Source organism: Oncorhynchus clarkii, chromosome 13, assembly GCF_045791955.1.
Source record: "Oncorhynchus clarkii lewisi isolate Uvic-CL-2024 chromosome 13, UVic_Ocla_1.0, whole genome shotgun sequence".
In the NCBI taxonomy this organism is placed as follows: Eukaryota; Metazoa; Chordata; class Actinopteri; order Salmoniformes; family Salmonidae; genus Oncorhynchus; species Oncorhynchus clarkii.
This window is the reverse complement of record NC_092159.1, coordinates 14,533,797-14,551,337: the sequence shown is the minus strand read 5'-3', so window position 1 is coordinate 14,551,337 and position 17,541 is coordinate 14,533,797. Positions and strand designations below refer to the sequence as shown.

General features: G+C 44.9%; 1 protein-coding gene across 1 annotated transcript; it reads left to right on the top strand.

Annotated features, from left to right (window-relative positions):
* Positions 1-558: 558 nt before the first annotated feature.
* On the top strand, positions 559-1,985 carry LOC139423499 (DAN domain family, member 5). Its single transcript, XM_071175109.1, has 2 exons — positions 559-1,083; positions 1,297-1,985. The coding sequence occupies exons 1-2, from the start codon at positions 559-561 to the stop codon at positions 1,588-1,590; spliced, it is 819 nt and encodes a 272-aa protein (XP_071031210.1). The 3' UTR covers positions 1,591-1,985.
* The last annotated feature ends 15,556 nt before the right edge of the window (positions 1,986-17,541 follow it).

Sequence of the window (17,541 nt, the reverse complement as noted above, 5' to 3'; positions counted from 1 at the left end):
TTATTCTGTTGATACAGGGTACCTCTCAAACTCACATCCTCAGAGCTTAGCAAAACTCTATAGGACTACTTCAAATGTCTTCACCACCTTTCAAACACTCACCTGTAATAAACGTAAACCCTTTGAAGTTGTAAATGTCAATGGATCTTATGACCCAGCAGGTGTAGTTCAGTCTGGGCGGTTCTTGATGTTTAAAGAAAGATGTTTTTATGGTATTATGTCATGTTTTGTGTTGATCCCAGGAAGAGTAGCTGCTGCTTCAGCAACTGCTAATGGGGATCCTAATAAAATCCTAAATGCTAGGTGTGATATACTGACCATTATCATGGGAATTATGACACCTTCCAAGAGGTGAAGGCTGGGTTGGTTATTTCTTATAAAAGGCTGCCACCAACTCCAGTGTCTCGTAGCCAGACTGACAGCAAGGTTTCCATTTGGAACCTTGAACCACTAAAATATAGACAACCAATTGAGTATTGATTTATTTGCTGCGGAATAATTAGTGTTTTCTGAATCTGGAACAAAATATCAAAGATTTTCTCTTTTTGTTGGGGAAAAATGACTTTCTTCATCAACTTTGTGTTTTTGTCCACATTTTCTGCCGTGGCTTTGTCTCTTCCATTCCCTCACAACTCCATCAAGAGCGTTCCTAAGAATGGCGCGAGCCGGGACTTTGAATCATCCGGTAACGGTCCAGTCGACGAACAGGAGCCTATTCGGGGTACGGTCAAAGTAGTCAAACTCAACCCCAATAACCTGGGTCTGTCGGGTCTTTTTAGACGAGGCGGGATTTTCCCCCGAGGTGCGCCCGGTCCGAGGATGCCTTTCCCAGCCTTCTTGTCCACGGGTCGCCCTGGCCCTCTTGCGCTCCCTGACAAAGCAGCTGCGGTGCCTCTGCATCCACTGTCACATCTGCACCACGACAGTCAGGGCAATGGCGGGGTGGGTATGAAGAAGAGGCAAGGATTTGAGATGTGGCAGAGGGCCATGGATAAGAGCGACCACAGTAAGACCATGTCGCTGCCCCTCAGTCTCAAAGACTCTGCCAACAGACAGAGCTGCGCCGCGGTGCCTTTTACTCAGGTGAGGCAGACCTTTCAATTTTGGTTAACAATGACAAAGATGGTGTAGGACAATAGACAATAGGACAGTAGGCCTAATGTTTAATCAAATTATTATACTCAATTAGAAAGTTAAAAGGGATATTTTTTAATAAGTAGGGCCTAATGCTTGAAACATCAAAATACGAAATGTTTATGCGAGTCTAATTTTTAAAAATCGATCTTCCATGTACAGCGGATAACGTCCGACGGCTGCGACGCGGTAACAGTCCACAACAAACTGTGCTTCGGTCAATGCAGTTCGCTGTTCATTCCCTCTGGTTGGGAGTCTGCCAGGCTGACGGGTGCAGGGGGACACCGCCGTGCGCCCTGTTCCCGCTGCGCTCCATCCAAGGCTCACACGGTGACGGTGCCTCTGCGCTGTGGGATGGAGGTGCGGGAGAAGCGCGTGATGGTGGTGGAAGAATGCAAATGTGAGACTGGTCGTGAGGAGGGGAATATCGAGGCTGTGGCCTCCATGCACTTGTAACTGAAGATACTGTAGTTTAAGGGCGACATTTTCCAGGTGCAAAAGCTCTGTGCGAATTAGAAAACGCACACTGCGAAATTATAATGAAGTTTATAGTATTTTTTGCACATTGCAACGCAACATTCTTGCACTACGAAAATATCGCCCTAAATACTTGTTTCTCCCCTCACAGCACCTGCTCTAGCCTATTTTGATGACTCTATTCATCATTTTTGGACAGAAAATATTTATATTGTGATGTCAGATGTGGACATTGATTATGTGTATTGTATGTGTGAGTCTGAATTTCTAATTCAGAGAAAAACGATTTGGAGGCAAGTGCCACCAATGACTGTTGACAAGTGACTAACATTTTTAGTCATGAACATTTCTGTTCAACCCTGTGGCAGAATGAGTCATCCACTCCACAGTGTAATCATGTTGAATAACTTGTTTAGTTTCATCTGAACTGAACTGCATTTTGTTTTTGTGAAATAAAAATGTCAATCTATTTTTGGCTTGTTACTTGGTTTTACCCTTGATGTGCTTTGATTCATGCAAGAGAATATACACAGAAAACATGTAGTATTCCAAGAGAATCTACATAGAAAACATGTAGTATTCCAAGAGAATCTACATAGAAAACATGTAGTATTCCAAGAGAATATACATAGAAAACATGTAGTATTCCAAGAGAATCTACATAGAAAACATGTAGTATTCCAAGAGAATCTACATAGAAAACATGTAGTATTCCAACATAATATACATAGAAAACATGTAATTCCAAGAGAATCTACATAGAAAACATGTAGTATTCCAAGAGAATCTACATAGAAAACATGTAGTATTCCAAGAGAATCTACATAGAAAACATGTAGTATTCCAAGAGAATCTACATAGAAAACATGTAGTATTCCAAGAGAATCTACATAGAAAACATGTAGTATTCCAAGATAATATACATAGAAAACATGTAGTATTCCAAGAGAATCTACATAGAAAACATGTAGTATTCCAAGAGAATCTACATAGAAAACATGTAGTATTCCAAGATAATATACATAGAAAACATGTAGTATTCCAAGAGAATCTACATAGAAAACATGTAGTATTCCAAGAGAATCTACATAGAAAACATGTAGTATTCCAAGAGAATATACATAGAAAACATGTAGTATTCCAAGAGAATCTACATAGAAAACATTTAGTATTCCAGGAGAATATACATAGAAAACATTTAGTATTCCAAGCACTAAAGTATTCCAGTAGTATCAGCCTCCATGTTTTATTAAAATGTTTTAGTGCAGTTTCACCACACTCCAGTTACATCTGAAAGCAGTGAATTGCCCAAATGGCACCCTATTTCTTATTTAGTGCACTATAGTCAGACGTAGTGCACTCTATAGGGGATAGGGTGCCATTTGGGATGAAGAGCTGGTGTGTACACAAGCATTGAACATGGGCACTTTAGAGGAGCAAACAGAGGGAATTGTTTCAGCATGAGACACTGCATTATGTATCAGGCATCTTGTCTCCCCTGGCTCTTTCACTGTGGTGGGAATTCTTCTTGACATCCTTAAAGCCACAATCTGGAGTTTGTTTATCAGCAAAACGGTGGCCCCGCCACACTACTTGGTTTGGTATAAAACTGAGGGATAATGTAACCACTCAAAAATTAAAATCTGTTGTACCAATGATTCTTTAAGGTTATACTGAGCTTATGAGGCATTTATATGTTCCATTCCTCAACAATCAATGGGTATATAATTAGTTGAAATTACTATTGAACAGTGTCCCAGATCTCAGACTGTAGCTTTTAAACCTGCAGATGCACTTGAATGTTTTCAGTTAGGGGGCCTAAAACAAGTATTATTCATTTATTTCCTGGAACCTGGACCTTTGTGCGTGAGTGCATGTGTGTGCTTGTGTGTGTGTGTGTGTGTGTGTGTGTGTGTCTGGTAAAATGAACTCATCCCACACATCCATACATCCCCAGTGGAATATAAAGGAGGCTCTTCTTTACATTGTCTAGCCTGGCCTTGGCATGCTGTCAATAACACCGCTTACTTACTTACTCACAGCAATTTGCATTCAGTGTTTTATAAAGCTATGGGGGATGCTTGCATTGATTGAGGCCCATGGATTTAGGCCTACATTTGCATTTGCAAAGGGTTGACGGCTATATTTCCACAAAAGAGTTTGACGAGAATAATATTTGCTCTGGACTTAACATATAGAATAAAATAAGGGGGTCTGGTTAGTAAGGAGGGGAAGGTCTGGGCTGGTGTTATTTCTCATCTCCGTTGAGTGGGGAGGTTACGAGGGTAAACTAACACATCCAATCAGAGTTGCCTCAGCTCTGAGGCCTACATCTCCATCATCCATCTGACGTGCTAATGATCAAGATATTTAATCAACAGACTGACTGGATATTCCAAGACTGAATGTTGCATGTTTGCATGCTTAATTTACATAATGTTGAAAGGGAAGTAATCTCGGCATATAGTGGGGGGGGGGGGGGGGGGGGGGGGGTTGGGGTCGTGCAGTATATGCTGGGAAGTACTGAGTGATCTTGAGATTGTGATCTCATGAGCAAAAAGCTTCATATCTCTTCACCCTATATCTTCCCCTTCTCCTCCTCACATTCCATGTGACTCATCTTCCTGCCTCTCTTCTCTGGAGAGAGGGAGGAGATAGAAGAGAGGTAAGGGGGAGGGTGATGGGAACACAGGAGGAACACTAGAGTATAGAGGGGGAGAGAGAGAAGGGGAGAGTAAAAGAAAGAGTACAGGATGGAGGAGGGGGGTCGGGCGTGATTGGAACAAACAAGGAGCACTAGAGTGCACCCACTTAGCGAGACAGATGTCAGCCCTCTTGCATTGTGGGAGCTTCGTCGAGCACTCCTGCGTTTTTAAAGATGGCCTGGTTCCCATGGCGAGGGAGGGAGGGAATAGGGGCAGAGTGACGACGATGGGGGGGCTTATTCGTTTTTTGGTGTGGGCACAGCGACGCTGCCAAGTTCAACGCCTGGGGGATCCGATCATCGTCATGGCGGATCGCTAAGTGGCCTAGTTAACGCCAAAAGACAAACAATGAGGCTCAGAGTTTACACTTTCTTCAGGGGTCCCAGAGTTTAGTGGGAAGAATTGTAGTGAAGTGATCACATTTCAAGTGCTCCGTGCAATTAGAATAGGTTAGAATAGGTTCATTGTTCCCATTTTAGAGTCAGCGATTAGAAGCCCATTCCATTTGCATTCGTAGTCATTTATACTGAACAAAAATATAAACGCAAGATGTGTTGGTCCCATGTTTCATGAGCTGAAATTAAAAGATTGCAGACATTTTCCGTACGCACAAAAAGCTTATTTCTCAAAAATGTGATGCCCAAATTTGTTTACATCCCTACTAGTGAGCATTTCTCCTTTGCCAAGATAATCCATCCACCTGACTGGTGTGGCAAATCAAAAAGCTGATGAAACAGCATGATCATTACTCAGGTTCACCTTGTGCTGGGGACAATAAAAGACCACTCTGAAATGTGCAGTTTTGTCTTACAACACAATGCCACAGAAGTCTCAAGTTTTGAGGGAGTGTGCAGTTGGCATGCTGACTGCAGGAATGTCCACCAGAGTTGTTGCCAGAGAATTTAATGTTAATTTCTCTACCATAAGCTGCCTCCAACTTTGTTTTAGAGAATTTGGTACATCCAACCGGCCTTACAACCGCAGACCGTGTATCCACACCAGCCTAGGACGTCCAAATCCGGCTTCTTCACCTTCGTCTGATACCAGCCACCCGGCCAGCTGATGAAACTATTTCTGTCTGTAATAATGCTCTTTTGTGGGGAAAAACTCATTCTGACTGGCAGAGCCTGGCTCCCAAGTGGGTGGGCTTGGCTCCCCAGTGGGTGAGCCTATGCCCTCCCAGGTCCACCCATGGCTGCTCCCCTGCCCATTTATGTGAAATCCATAGATTAGGGCCTAATGAATTTAATTAAATTGACTGATTTCCTTATATGAACTGTAACTCAGTAAAATCATTGAAATTGTTGCATGTTGCGTTAATTATATACAGTACATTCGGAAAGTATTCAGGCCCCTTGACTTTTTCCACATTTTGTAATGTTACAGCCTTATTCTAAAAATGATTAAATATTTTTTTCCCTCATCAATTTACACACAATATTGAAATTTACACACAATACACCGCATATTGAAAAAGTAAAAACAGGTTTCTAGAAATGTTTGCAAATGTATAAATGTTTTTTAATAGAAATATCATATTTACATAAGTATTCAAACCTACTCAGCCTGATATCCCCATGTCTTTGAGCTGTGTGGTGGGTTCTGCTCCTTGAAGCACCTTTGGCATCGTTACAGCCTCTCTCTGTACTTTGTCCTTTCATCTTTCCCTTGATCCTGACTAGTCTCCCAGTCCCTGCCACTGAAAAACATCCCCACAGCATGATGCTGCCACCACTATTCTTCACCGTAGGGATGGTGCCATGTTTCCTCCAGATGTGACACTCAGCATTCAGGCCAAAAAGTTCAATCTTGTTTCATCAGACCAGAGAATCTTGTTTCTCATGGTCTGAGAGTCCTTTACGTGCCTTTGGGCAAACTCCAAGCGGCCTGTCATGTACCTTTTACTGAGGAGTGGCTTCCGTCTGACCACTCTACCATAAAGGCCTGATTGGTGGAGTGCTGCAGAGATGGTGGTCATGGAAGGTTCTCCCATCTCCACATAGGAACTCTGGTGCTCTGACAGATTCACCATCAGGTTCTTGGTCACCTCCCTGACCAAGGCCCTTCTTCCCCGATTGCTCAGTTTGGCCGGGTGGCCAGCTCTAGAATGAGCCTTGGTGGTTCCAAACTTCTTCCATTTAAGAATGATGGAGGCCACTGTGTTCTTGGGGACCTTCAATGCTGCAGACATTTTTTGGTACCCTTCCCCAGATTTGTGCCTTGACACAATCCTGTCTCGGAGCTCTACGGACAATTCCTTCGACCTCGTGGCTTGGTTTTTGCTCTGACATGCACTGTCAACTGTGGGACCTTATATAGACAGGTGTGTGCTTTTCCAAATCATGTACAATCTATTGATGGTGGACTCCAATCAAGTTGTAGAAACACCTCAAGGATGATCAATGAAAAGAGGATGCACCTGAGCTCAATTTCAAGTCTCATAGCAAAGTGTCTGAAATACTTATGTACAGTGCCTTGCGAAAGTATTCAGCCCCCTTGAACTTTGCGACCTTTTACCACATTTCAGGCTTCAAACATAAAGATATAAAACTGTATTTTTTTGTGAAGAATCAACAACAAGTGGGACACAATGATGAAGTGGAACGACATTTATTGGATATTTCAAACTTTTTTAACAAATCAAAAACTGAAAAATTGGGCGTGCAAAATTATTCAGCCCCTTTACTTTCAGTGCAGCAAACTCTCTCCAGAAGTTCAGTGAGGATCTCTGAATGATCCAATGTTGACCTAAATGACTAATGATGATAAATACAATCCACCTGTGTGTAATCAAGTCTCCGTATAAATGCACCTGCACTGTGATAGTCTCAGAGGTCCGTTAAAAGCGCAGAGAGCATCATGAAGAACAAGTAACACACCAGACAGGTCCGAGATACTGTTGTGAAGAAGTTTAAAGCCGGATTTGGATACAAAAAGATTTCCCAAGCTTTAAACATCCCAAGGAGCACTGTGCAAGCGATAATATTGAAATGGAAGGAGTATCAGACCACTGCAAATCTACCAAGACCTGGCCGTCCCTCTAAACTTTCAGCTCATACAAGGAGAAGACTGATTAGAGATGCAGCCAAGAGGCCCATGATCACTCTAGATGAACTGCAGAGATCTACAGCTCTGTCCATAGGACAACAATCAGTCGAATATTGCACAAATCTGGCCTTTATGGAAGAGTGGCAAGAAGAAAGCCATTTCTTAAAGATATCCATAAAAAGTGTCGTTTAAAGTTTGCCACAAGCCACCTGGGAGACACACCAAACATGTGGAAGAAGGTGCTCTGGTCAGATGAAACCAAAATTGAACTTTTTGGCAACAATGCAAAACATTATGTTTGGCGTGAAAGCAACACAGCTCATCACCCTGAACACACCATACCCACTGTCAAACATGGTGGTGGCAGCATCATGGTTTGGGCCTGCTTTTCTTCAGCAGGGACAGGGAAGATGGTTAAAATTGATGGGAAGATGGATGGAGCCAAATACAGGACCATTCTGGAAGAAAACCTGATGGAGTCTGCAAAAGACCTGAGACTGGGACGGAGATTTGTCTTCCAACAAGACAATGATCCAAAACATAAATCAAAATCTACAATGGAATGGTTCAAAAATAAACATATCCAGGTGTTAGAATGGCCAAGTCAAAGTCCAGACCTGAATCCAATCGAGAATCTGTGGAAAGAAATGAAAACTGCTGTTCACAAATGCTCTCCATCCAACCTCACTGAGCTCGAGCTGTTTTGCAAGGAGGAATGGGACAAAATGTCAGTCTCTCGATGTGCAAAACTGATAGAGACATACCCCAAGCGACTTACAGCTGTAATCGCAGCAAAAGGTGGCGCTACAAAGTATTAACTTAAGGGGGCTGAATAATTTTGCACGCCCAATTTTTCAGTTTTTGATTTGTTAAAAAAGTTTGAAATATCCAATAAATGTCGTTCCACTTCATGATTGTGTCCCACTTGTTGTTGATTCTTCACAAAAAAATACAGTTTTATATCTTTATGTTTGAAGCCTGAAATGTGGCAAAAGGTCGCAAAGTTCAAGGGGGCCGAATACTTTCGCAAGGCACTGTAAATAAGGTATTTCTGTTATTATTTTTAATACATTTGCAAACATTTCTAAAAACCTCTTTTCACTTTCTCATTATGGGGTATTGTGTGTAGATTAATGAGGAAAAATATTTATTTAATCAATTTTAGAATAAGGCTGTAACGTAACAAAATGTGGAAATTGTCAAGGGGTCTGAATACTTTCCGAATGCACAAAATTTGTTCAGTATACATTGATTGTAAATCTCACCGTGTACCTTACTGAATATTGGTGGTTAATTAGGTCACCTCTCAGTTATCCCATAAACATGAGTTAACCAGAACCACCAAGAAAACCAGGCCTGCGATCTTTGACCTGACCAGCTTGGCCCTCAGAGCCTTTTGGAGCAACCAGTTTTATTGGTAGTTAGACCTACTCAGCCTGATATCCCCATGTCTCTGAGCTGTGTGGTTGGTTCTGCTCCTTCAGACCTCCGACAGTGGGGCTAATTGAAAGGCTCCGGATGGCATGGCAGAGGACCGGACCTTCCCCAAACGCCTGAGGCTTTCCTGGGCTTTAGATGTTGAAATGCCAGGCTAGAGGAGTCAGTTGCTAGGTCCTGGGCAATAGGCGATAGCCGGTAGAATAACTGGTCTTTACACCAATACAGTGGTAGATACATTCTATGGCACTAACGACAGGAGCAGCTGGGCAGAGAGACAGTGCCTGGGGGCTGTGCCAGCTTGCCGGGTGCTGGGGGGGGGCAGAGATGGGTGTAGCCGGGGGGGTGGGGATGGGCACAATAATGAGGAGGACTTGGAGATGTGTGCCAGTAATGGTGCCAGTCTGCCAGTCTATGAAACCTCTTTCACAATTAGTGGAGCAAAGAGACTTGCTGTGGATAGTATTATACTACATGCTCACTTATTGTCAGATGAGATCCTCGCACTCTGCTAACAGTATCAAGCTGAGACAGAAGAATCCCTCTGGTTGTTAGTGAATTGAAAGAGAAGGGTTCATTCATAGATACTATCATGGGCCAGGTTCTAGTGGGTCTTTCTGTGTCCGATAACATTCTCAAACCATGGATTCATCCCAAATGCCACCCTATTTCATATGTAGTGCACTACTTTTGACCAAGGCCCATAGGGTGGGCCCTGGTCAAAAGTAGTGAAACAAATATAGTGTGGGCCACACCCGCCATGTTCCTGGACAGGTGACCACTCTTCCATATATCCAGTGGAACTGGAGTGTAGGATAGAATATAATCAGTATTTTGGATGTCGTCAGTCGGCTGTTCAGGAGCTGCCATTGTCCCCCTGTCTCTCCCTCTCCTTCCTTCCCTGTGTGTGTGATGATAATGATGTTGTCATTGTGGTGGCAGGTGCAGGGCTGTGTGAGCTGCAGGTGACGTCTCTCGTCGTTCCCTTAATGATTCCAATTAACATAATCAAGACCTGGCAGGGCGAAGAGAATGGAGACCGCTGCACCTCCTCTCTCGTCTTGCCCTGTTTCTCCCCCTCTTCCTCCTCCTCCTCCTCCTCACCCTGCTGTGGGCTTTCATCACCGCACATCGCCATGGCGGCCGCCCCATGCCATCATCTATCCATCGGGTTCCTGTCACACACGCACACACACATTAGATACACACAGACACACATGCAAATACACACACACACACCACTCACCATTTCTCCTCATGGTCAGAAAAACAGGCGCAGCTCTCTCCCCCCTCCCCTGCCAGTTGCCACGACGATCGCTACCCGCCACCGCTTTAAAAAAACATGCCGTCTAAAAGCTCCTAAACGGTCTACTTCAGAAGCACTTAAGAGAATCTCCACTCAACTTATTGTCTAACGACGACAGGAAGGAGAGAGGGAGGATTGCCAGGTTCTAACGAGGCGGGATAAGATCGTTGTTTTGTTCTGGTTTTCTTTCCCCTGTTTTTTTTTGCCGAGGGAGCTGGGTAGTGGCTCTGGGTAGTGACATGTCACACATGGTTTTAGGACAGAGGCGGCGAGCGCTTGTTGGCACGGGAGCAAGGGTGGCAGGGATAAAAGGGTCCTATCGTTTTGGATACGGGTGTAGTGTGGGTGAGTCGGGGATACTGTAAAAGCCTCCAGCTGGGTCGGTGAGTGACAGACTCAGGGGATCCAGGGGCGATCTCCTTCTGCTCAGAATGTGGAGTTAACTGTTGTAAGTAAGTGCAGAGAGAAAGTAGTCTCGCTTTGCCAAACTCAAGTGGTAATGGATTGTGTGTCAGACTCAGCAGGTGGGGAGAAGAGACTACAGAAAACGTCTCTTCCACTGATCCCCTGCATCCGTCTGTGTCGCTCAGATAAGAAACAGGGAGACTGTATTCATTCATTTAGAATATGCGTGACACATACCGACATGCATCATGAAGGACTAGTTCAGCCAAATGTCAAGTTCACCTTATTTTCCGTGACACTAGCAAGTATCCAATCAAGCATAGTAACGTGTAGAAGCACAACATTCCAGTCGGAACATACAGGACCATTCCAGATCCATTACAACATTTATTCTACTCTATTTCTCATGATGCATCAACAGAATGGGTTTCACCATCCAGATTCATTCCTCCAAATCTCTCACAGAACAAAGTGAAGGACAGAGTGGGAACGACCGAACAAGGCCAAGACGGAGACATTGATCTGGCCGACTAAGGTGATCTAAATTATAGGAACATATCAAACCCTTTTTGGGTTCCTGCTTTCATCTAACCAAGCCTGGTTCTAGCTGACAGCAGTGTGTGTGTGTGTGTGTGTGTGTGTGTGTGTGTGTGTGTGTGTGTGTGTGTGTGTGTGTGTGTGTGTGTGTGTGTGTGTGTGTGTGTGTGTGTGTGTGTGTGTGTGTGTGTGTGTGTGTGTGTGTGTGTGTGTGTGTGTGTGAGAGTTGGAGTTGGATTTGTCTATTTGTTAGTTGGCATGGGGGCACTTTCACTCGTCCAGACCTCCAGAAAATCCATCATGACGTCTGTGAGAAAACCTTTGATGAGTTTATGTTTGTGTTCCAAGTGACTCCCTATTCCCTTTAAAGTGCACGTCAAAAGTAGGGAATAGGGTGCCTTTTGGGACATCTGTCTACCCGCAGCTCCATTTTCCTGCATTTCTTAGCCAATCCATTCCAATGTCTTCCTCTATCCATGGTTCAGAGATGTCCCAAGACCAGAAGCCAACAGTGGGAAGGGTTGTGAGGACCCGCCAAACATGGTAGATACGGTAGGTGTAGTAATCTGACTCCAGACACTTTTAGTTATTTTGAAGTGGGCTTTTATGTGATGGCACACACACACACACACACACTTTTACGACATTGTAAAATGCGTCTAATTGAAATCGAATGGAGTGGTTGAGTGGAGTAGTTTGGTGATCTGGCCACCGGCAGGGTTTGAGCGGGAGAGAAAGAAAGAGAGAGGCAGAGAGAGTGAGGGAGGAAGGCAAAGTGAGAGAGAGAGGCAGAGAGAGAGAGAGAAGCTTAGAGTGAGAGAGGGAGGGAGGAATGGAAAGAGAGAGAGAGAGGGAGAGAGAGGCTTAGAGTGAGAGAGAGAGGGAGGGAGGAATGGAAAGAGAGGCAGAGAGAGAGAGAGAGAGGGAGGGAGAGAGAAACAGAAAGAGAGAGGCAGAGAGAGAGAGAGAGGGAGTTATAATCCTGGTGGAGCGCTGATTTCGCCAGGCCAGACGAATCGCCTCCAGGATCCTGTCACCATCTCTATGAAGATAAATGGTATCATTAAACAGGCTCTGTCATCGATTAAACATCCTGTTGGAATCCTGTTTTTTTATGTGGAAATACAAAATTGCAATGGATAATGTTCAACATGATTCAACGTTTCAGGGTTTGTAACAGAGGGGCCAATAACATTCCAGAATTCAGATAAAGCTGCAGCGGTTTTAACCTTTACTTGTGTTACTGCCAAAAAACGGTGTTTCACACCAAGCAATTTGAGTTGAATACATGTTGTTATTACTGGGACTATGTCATAATGGCTGATTATGATTGTTACAATACCCACTACTAGCAGCTACAATGCTATTAGTACCAACTGGCAATACGAGATCCATTCATGATAAATACACACTGAAATGCCATGGAGATGGATGTGTGTCTACAAAAGCACACAGGCATTGTTGCGTTGGCCGTGAGGTGTGTGTGTTTGTGAGGGCCTGAGTGTGTGTGTGGTGTGGATGGGAGAGTACACAGAGAAGGAGTAAAAGAGTGTGTATGTGTGAGTGAGTGATTAGATTAGGTCTGTCTGTCTTTGTGTGTATGCATTCATATGCGTGTATCTGTAGTGTGTGTGCTTTCTTGCTTGCATGTGTGTGTGTGTGTGCCACAGAGAGAGGAAGTATAAGGGGGTGCAGGTGGCATGGAGCAGGCTGGCACGGGCGGGCACGGGCCCACTGTCCCCTGGCAATGCCAACACCATCTGTCATGGAGAGGAACATCTGCAGCCCAAGGTGCCCTTGTCACCCAGCGTTAGAGTAACCAGTTTGGCGTTTCCATTGGAAGCGACCTGGCATAGCCAGAGCCACGCAATTTATGTGTGTGTTTGTGTCTGTATGTGTGTGTGTGTGAGGGAGGGTTTGGGAGGGAGGGAGGGAGGGAGGGAGGGAGGGAGGGTGTGTGTGTGTGTGTGTGTGTGTGTGTGTGTGTGTGTGTGTTGTGTGTGTGTGTGTGTGTGTGTGTGTGGGTGTGTGTGTGTGGTGTGTGTGTGTGTGTGTGTGTGTGTGTGTGTGTGTTAGAGTACCAAAGCCAAAACAACATGGCTGTGCAAAGCGTTGACCCAGCTGGACCCCAGTTGCATGCAGAGTCATGTCCCCTCCTGATGCTAGTGTGCCACTACATCCACACCGCTGCCAGACTTAGCCCTGCAAGCCCTCTCTCCTACCCTCCTGCCTCTTCTCTCCTCTGGTGTCTCCTCTCCTCTGATGTCTCCTCTCCACTGGTGTCTCCTCTCCTCCGGTGTCTCTCCTCTCCTCCTGTGTCTCTCCTCTCCTCCTGTGTCTCTCCTCTCCTCCTGTGTCTCTCCTCTCCTCATGTGTCTCTCCTCTCCTCATGTGTCTCTCCTCTCCTCCTGTGTCTGTCCTCTCCTCCTGTGTCTCTCCTCTCCTCCTGTGTCTCTCCTCTCCTCCTGTGTCTCTCCTCTCCTCCTGTGTCTCTCCTCTCCTCCTGTGTCTCTCCTCTCCTCCTGTGTCTCTCCTCTCCTCCTGTGTCTCTCCTCTCCTCATGTGTCTCTCCTCTCCTCATGTGTCTCTCCTCTCCTTCGGTGTCTCTCCTCTCCTCCGGTGTCTCTCCTCTCCTCCGGTGTCTCTCCTCTCCTCCGGTGTCTCTCCTCTCCTCCGGTGTCTCTCCTCTCCTTCGGTGTCTCTCCTCTCCTCCGGTGTCTCTCCTCTCCTCATGTGTCTCTCCTCTCCTCCGGTGTCTCTCCTCTCCTCCCGTGTCTCTCCTCTCCTCCGGTGTCTCTCCTCTCCTCCGGTGTCTCTCCTCTCCTCCGGTGTCTCTCCTCTCCTCCCGTGTCTCTCCTCTCCTCCGATGTCTCTCCTCTCCTCATGTGTCTCTCCTCTCCTTCGGTGTCTCTCCTCTCCTCCGGTGTCTCTCCTCTCCTCCGGTGTCTCTCCTCTCCTCCGGTGTCTCTCCTCTCCTCCAGTGTCTCTCCTCTCCTCCGGTGTCTCTCCTCCTCCTTTTTGTCTGTAATGTATTTTTCGTTATGTGTCGGACCCCCCAGGAAGACTAGCTGTCATCATGGCGTCAGCTATTGTGCATCCAAATCAATCTCCTCTCCTTACCTCTCCTCTCATCTCCTGCGTCTCTCCTCTCTTCTCCTCTGCTATATTCTGGCACTCACCACTTCTCTCTCCAGTTCTATCTCCCCTTTTTTCGTCCCTCTGAAAAAAAAGCAGATGGTCCCTCTTTCCCCACTCCTTCTTTTCATCCCCCTCTCCATCTCATACATCTCCCCCCTCTTCTCATCCTTTCATCTACATCTAGCAGGTGTATGACTGATCCTGACTGGCTGACCACCTGTCCATCCTCTTCTCTCCTTCCTCTCTCCCTCTTTCTCTCTCCTCTCTCTTATAAAATATATAGTCTAGAAGAGTGTATGTGTTTGTTAATGAGTGTGTGTGTGTTTGTTTATGTCCCTATCATGCTCAGTGCATCATACTTCAATCCTCTGTACTGTGGTTAGATGAGATCTCTACTCAACCAGAACCCACGCCCTTTCATGTTCATCCCAAATGGTTCCCTATTCCCTATGGAGGCATCCCAAATGGTTCCCTATTCCCTATGTAGTGCACTACTTTTGACCAGGGCCCATAGGGAATAGTGAGCTATTTGGGACATATCATCAGTGACTCATTCTCAGTGACTATCAGTATTCTCTGAAAATTACCAACTGCTGAAGGTCCCGAAGCTTCTGCACATGTTCGGAATTCTCTATTTGCAAAGTCTCTATCTACCAATAGTAGAGAACAGGCTACTCTGGCGATTGGTACTTGTTTAATTAATAAAGTTAGACCAAAGCTGAATAAATGTCTGCAAGAGCACATAACGATAGTATTGTACATAATAGAACCAAATAATAGCATAGGTTGTCACTGTAAAATAAAAATAAACAGCACATAATTTCTTATGACATTTTAGGATGATTGTGGGAACCTACGCATTTTCCTCTCATGCAGCCTCAACTCAACAGCTCGCGCCACTAGGCAAAATAAGTGGTTTGATTTGAACAAAACGCAGTTAGGCTATGTTACAGTTTAACAGCATATGTTCTAAAATCAGCTCACTGTACATAACAAAAAAATATCCAAATGCATATTCCCATGAAATTGATTGAGTTCAAATGATTGGCATGAAGATGCTGCATGGGCATTTCACCGGGAAAACTTGAATGATTGACAATGAAAAATGTGATAATAATAATAAATTCATCATCTGAAGAGAGGGTCAACAAAAATGTGTGCGTAAAGTAGAGGTAAAGAAAACACATGCGCAGAACATGATATGAATCTTTCCAGCGGGATCCTGGGGGGAAGAACGAGGCGGTGACCTACGGGTCCGCAGCCTCGGCCGATTAAAAATGACTCACCGGTAGTTACTTAAGGAAACCACATGGCGGCAGTATAAAACACTGCACTGTGTTCTGTTTTGACATAGATTAACAAACTTCTGGCTGTGATTGTATGGTTTAGTGGTAGTAGCAGCGTGTGTATATGTATTTGTCCGTGTTCTTTTTCACACAAGTGTGTGTTCTTGTGCATCTAAAGCACTGACTGATCCAGAATACTAAACACTGTCTCACAAAACAGGTCAAGTTTCAGAACGAGATAGCATGTTGAATATTTGCTCATACAGGCGGCTATTTTTGAGGCAGAAAAATCATTATGGAAATGTATCTCATAACATGGTTTAATAGGTAAGCCTATAGAGCCGGTGTTTGGCCTAAAGGCATGAAGGGGTGAAATAAGAGAGGTGTTCATGTTAGACTGACGCTTTGGCCTAAAGCTAGCTGGTCCGGACAAAGGTAGAGATTCTGCTGCCACGTATACTGCCGTTGCACACACACACACACACACACAAGCACACACACACACACACACACACATATGCACATACACACGCGCACAAGTAAGGAAGCAAACACACGCCCTGTCACACTTATTAATTTCAAACGCCAAGTCTCACTTAAAGCAGCGTCTTTGTTCTGTACCACTTCAAGCACACTCACTTTCTCTACAGACCAGAAGGTACGTTTTCAGTTTAACGTTTAGTTTTCTCTTCCCCAATTTTTTTTGGCTTGGCATACAAAGGTTTTGTTTTTTCTCCCCCCCATCGACACTTTAAAAGTGGAGCAGAGAGAGTGTGTGAGAGAGAGACATAAAGAACAGAGACAGGGAAGCGTAGTTCATTGCTAATCAATACGATTTCTCTCCTGCAACCCAAGTTTCCCCCCGTGGGCCCTCTGCATTCAAGACGAGCCAAGGCGAGCAGAGCTTGGCATTGTGCAGCACGCCTTAAAACGAAACACCTGCGAGGTGGTGGAAGAAGACGTGAAAAAAAAAAATTTGCCCAGTTATTTCGTAGCTCTTAAAAATGTTGGCACGTGTTCCATGAGATTTTCGGGGGAACAACAAAAAAAAAGCTGAAGACGAAAGAAGGTTGTTTTGCTCTTCAGATAGAGGTGCCTTTACACTAAACATAGTGGACAGTTGGACTTCAGTTTGTTATCATTCTCATATCGAAAAAACATATTTGTCCTGTGTCAGCCCTCATACAATGTGAAGAGATTTTGTTATTTAGGACTTGACAAATATGTACAGTGTAGATAGAGAGATTTGAGAGATGGGTATGGGGGAATTTGGGAGTGTATGAGAGGGAAAGGAGATTGGGAGAGAAGGAGAGGGAAAAGAGATTGGGAGAGAAGGAGAGGGAAAGAGATTGGGAGAGAAGGAGAGGGAAAGAGATTGGGAGAGAAGGAGAGGGAAAGAGATTGGGAGAGAAGGAGAGGGAAAGAGATTGGGAGAGAAGGAGAGGGAAAGAGATTGGGAGAGAAAGAGAGGGAAAGAGATTGGGAGAGAAGGAGAAGGAAAAGAGATTGGGAGAGAAGGAGAAGGAAAAGAGATTGGGAGAGAAGGAGAGGGAACACGATTGGGAGAGAAGGAAAAGAGATTGGGAGAGAAGGAGAGGGAAAAGAGATTGGGAGAGAAGGAGAAGAGATTGGGAGAGAAGGAGAGGGAAAAGAGATTGGGAGAGAAGGAGAAGGAAAAGAGATTGGGAGAGAAGGAGAAGGAAAAGAGATTGGGAGAGAAGGAGAGGGAACACGATTGGGAGAGAAGGAGAGGGAACAAGATTGGGAGAGAAGGAGAGGTAAAGAGATTGGGAGAGAAGGAGAGGTAAAGAGATTGGGAGAGAAGGAGAGGGAAAAGAGATTGGGAGAGAAGGAGAGGGAAAAGAGATTGGGAGAGAAGGAGAGGGAAAAGAGATTGGGAGAGAAGGAGAGGGAACAAGATTGGGAGAGAAGGAGAGGTAAAGAGATTGGGAGAGAAGGAGAGGGAAAAGAGATTGGGAGAGAAGGAGAGGGAAAATAGATTGGGAGAGAAGGAGAGGGAAAAGAGATTGGGAGAGAAGGAAAAGAGATTGGGAGAGAAGGAGAGGGA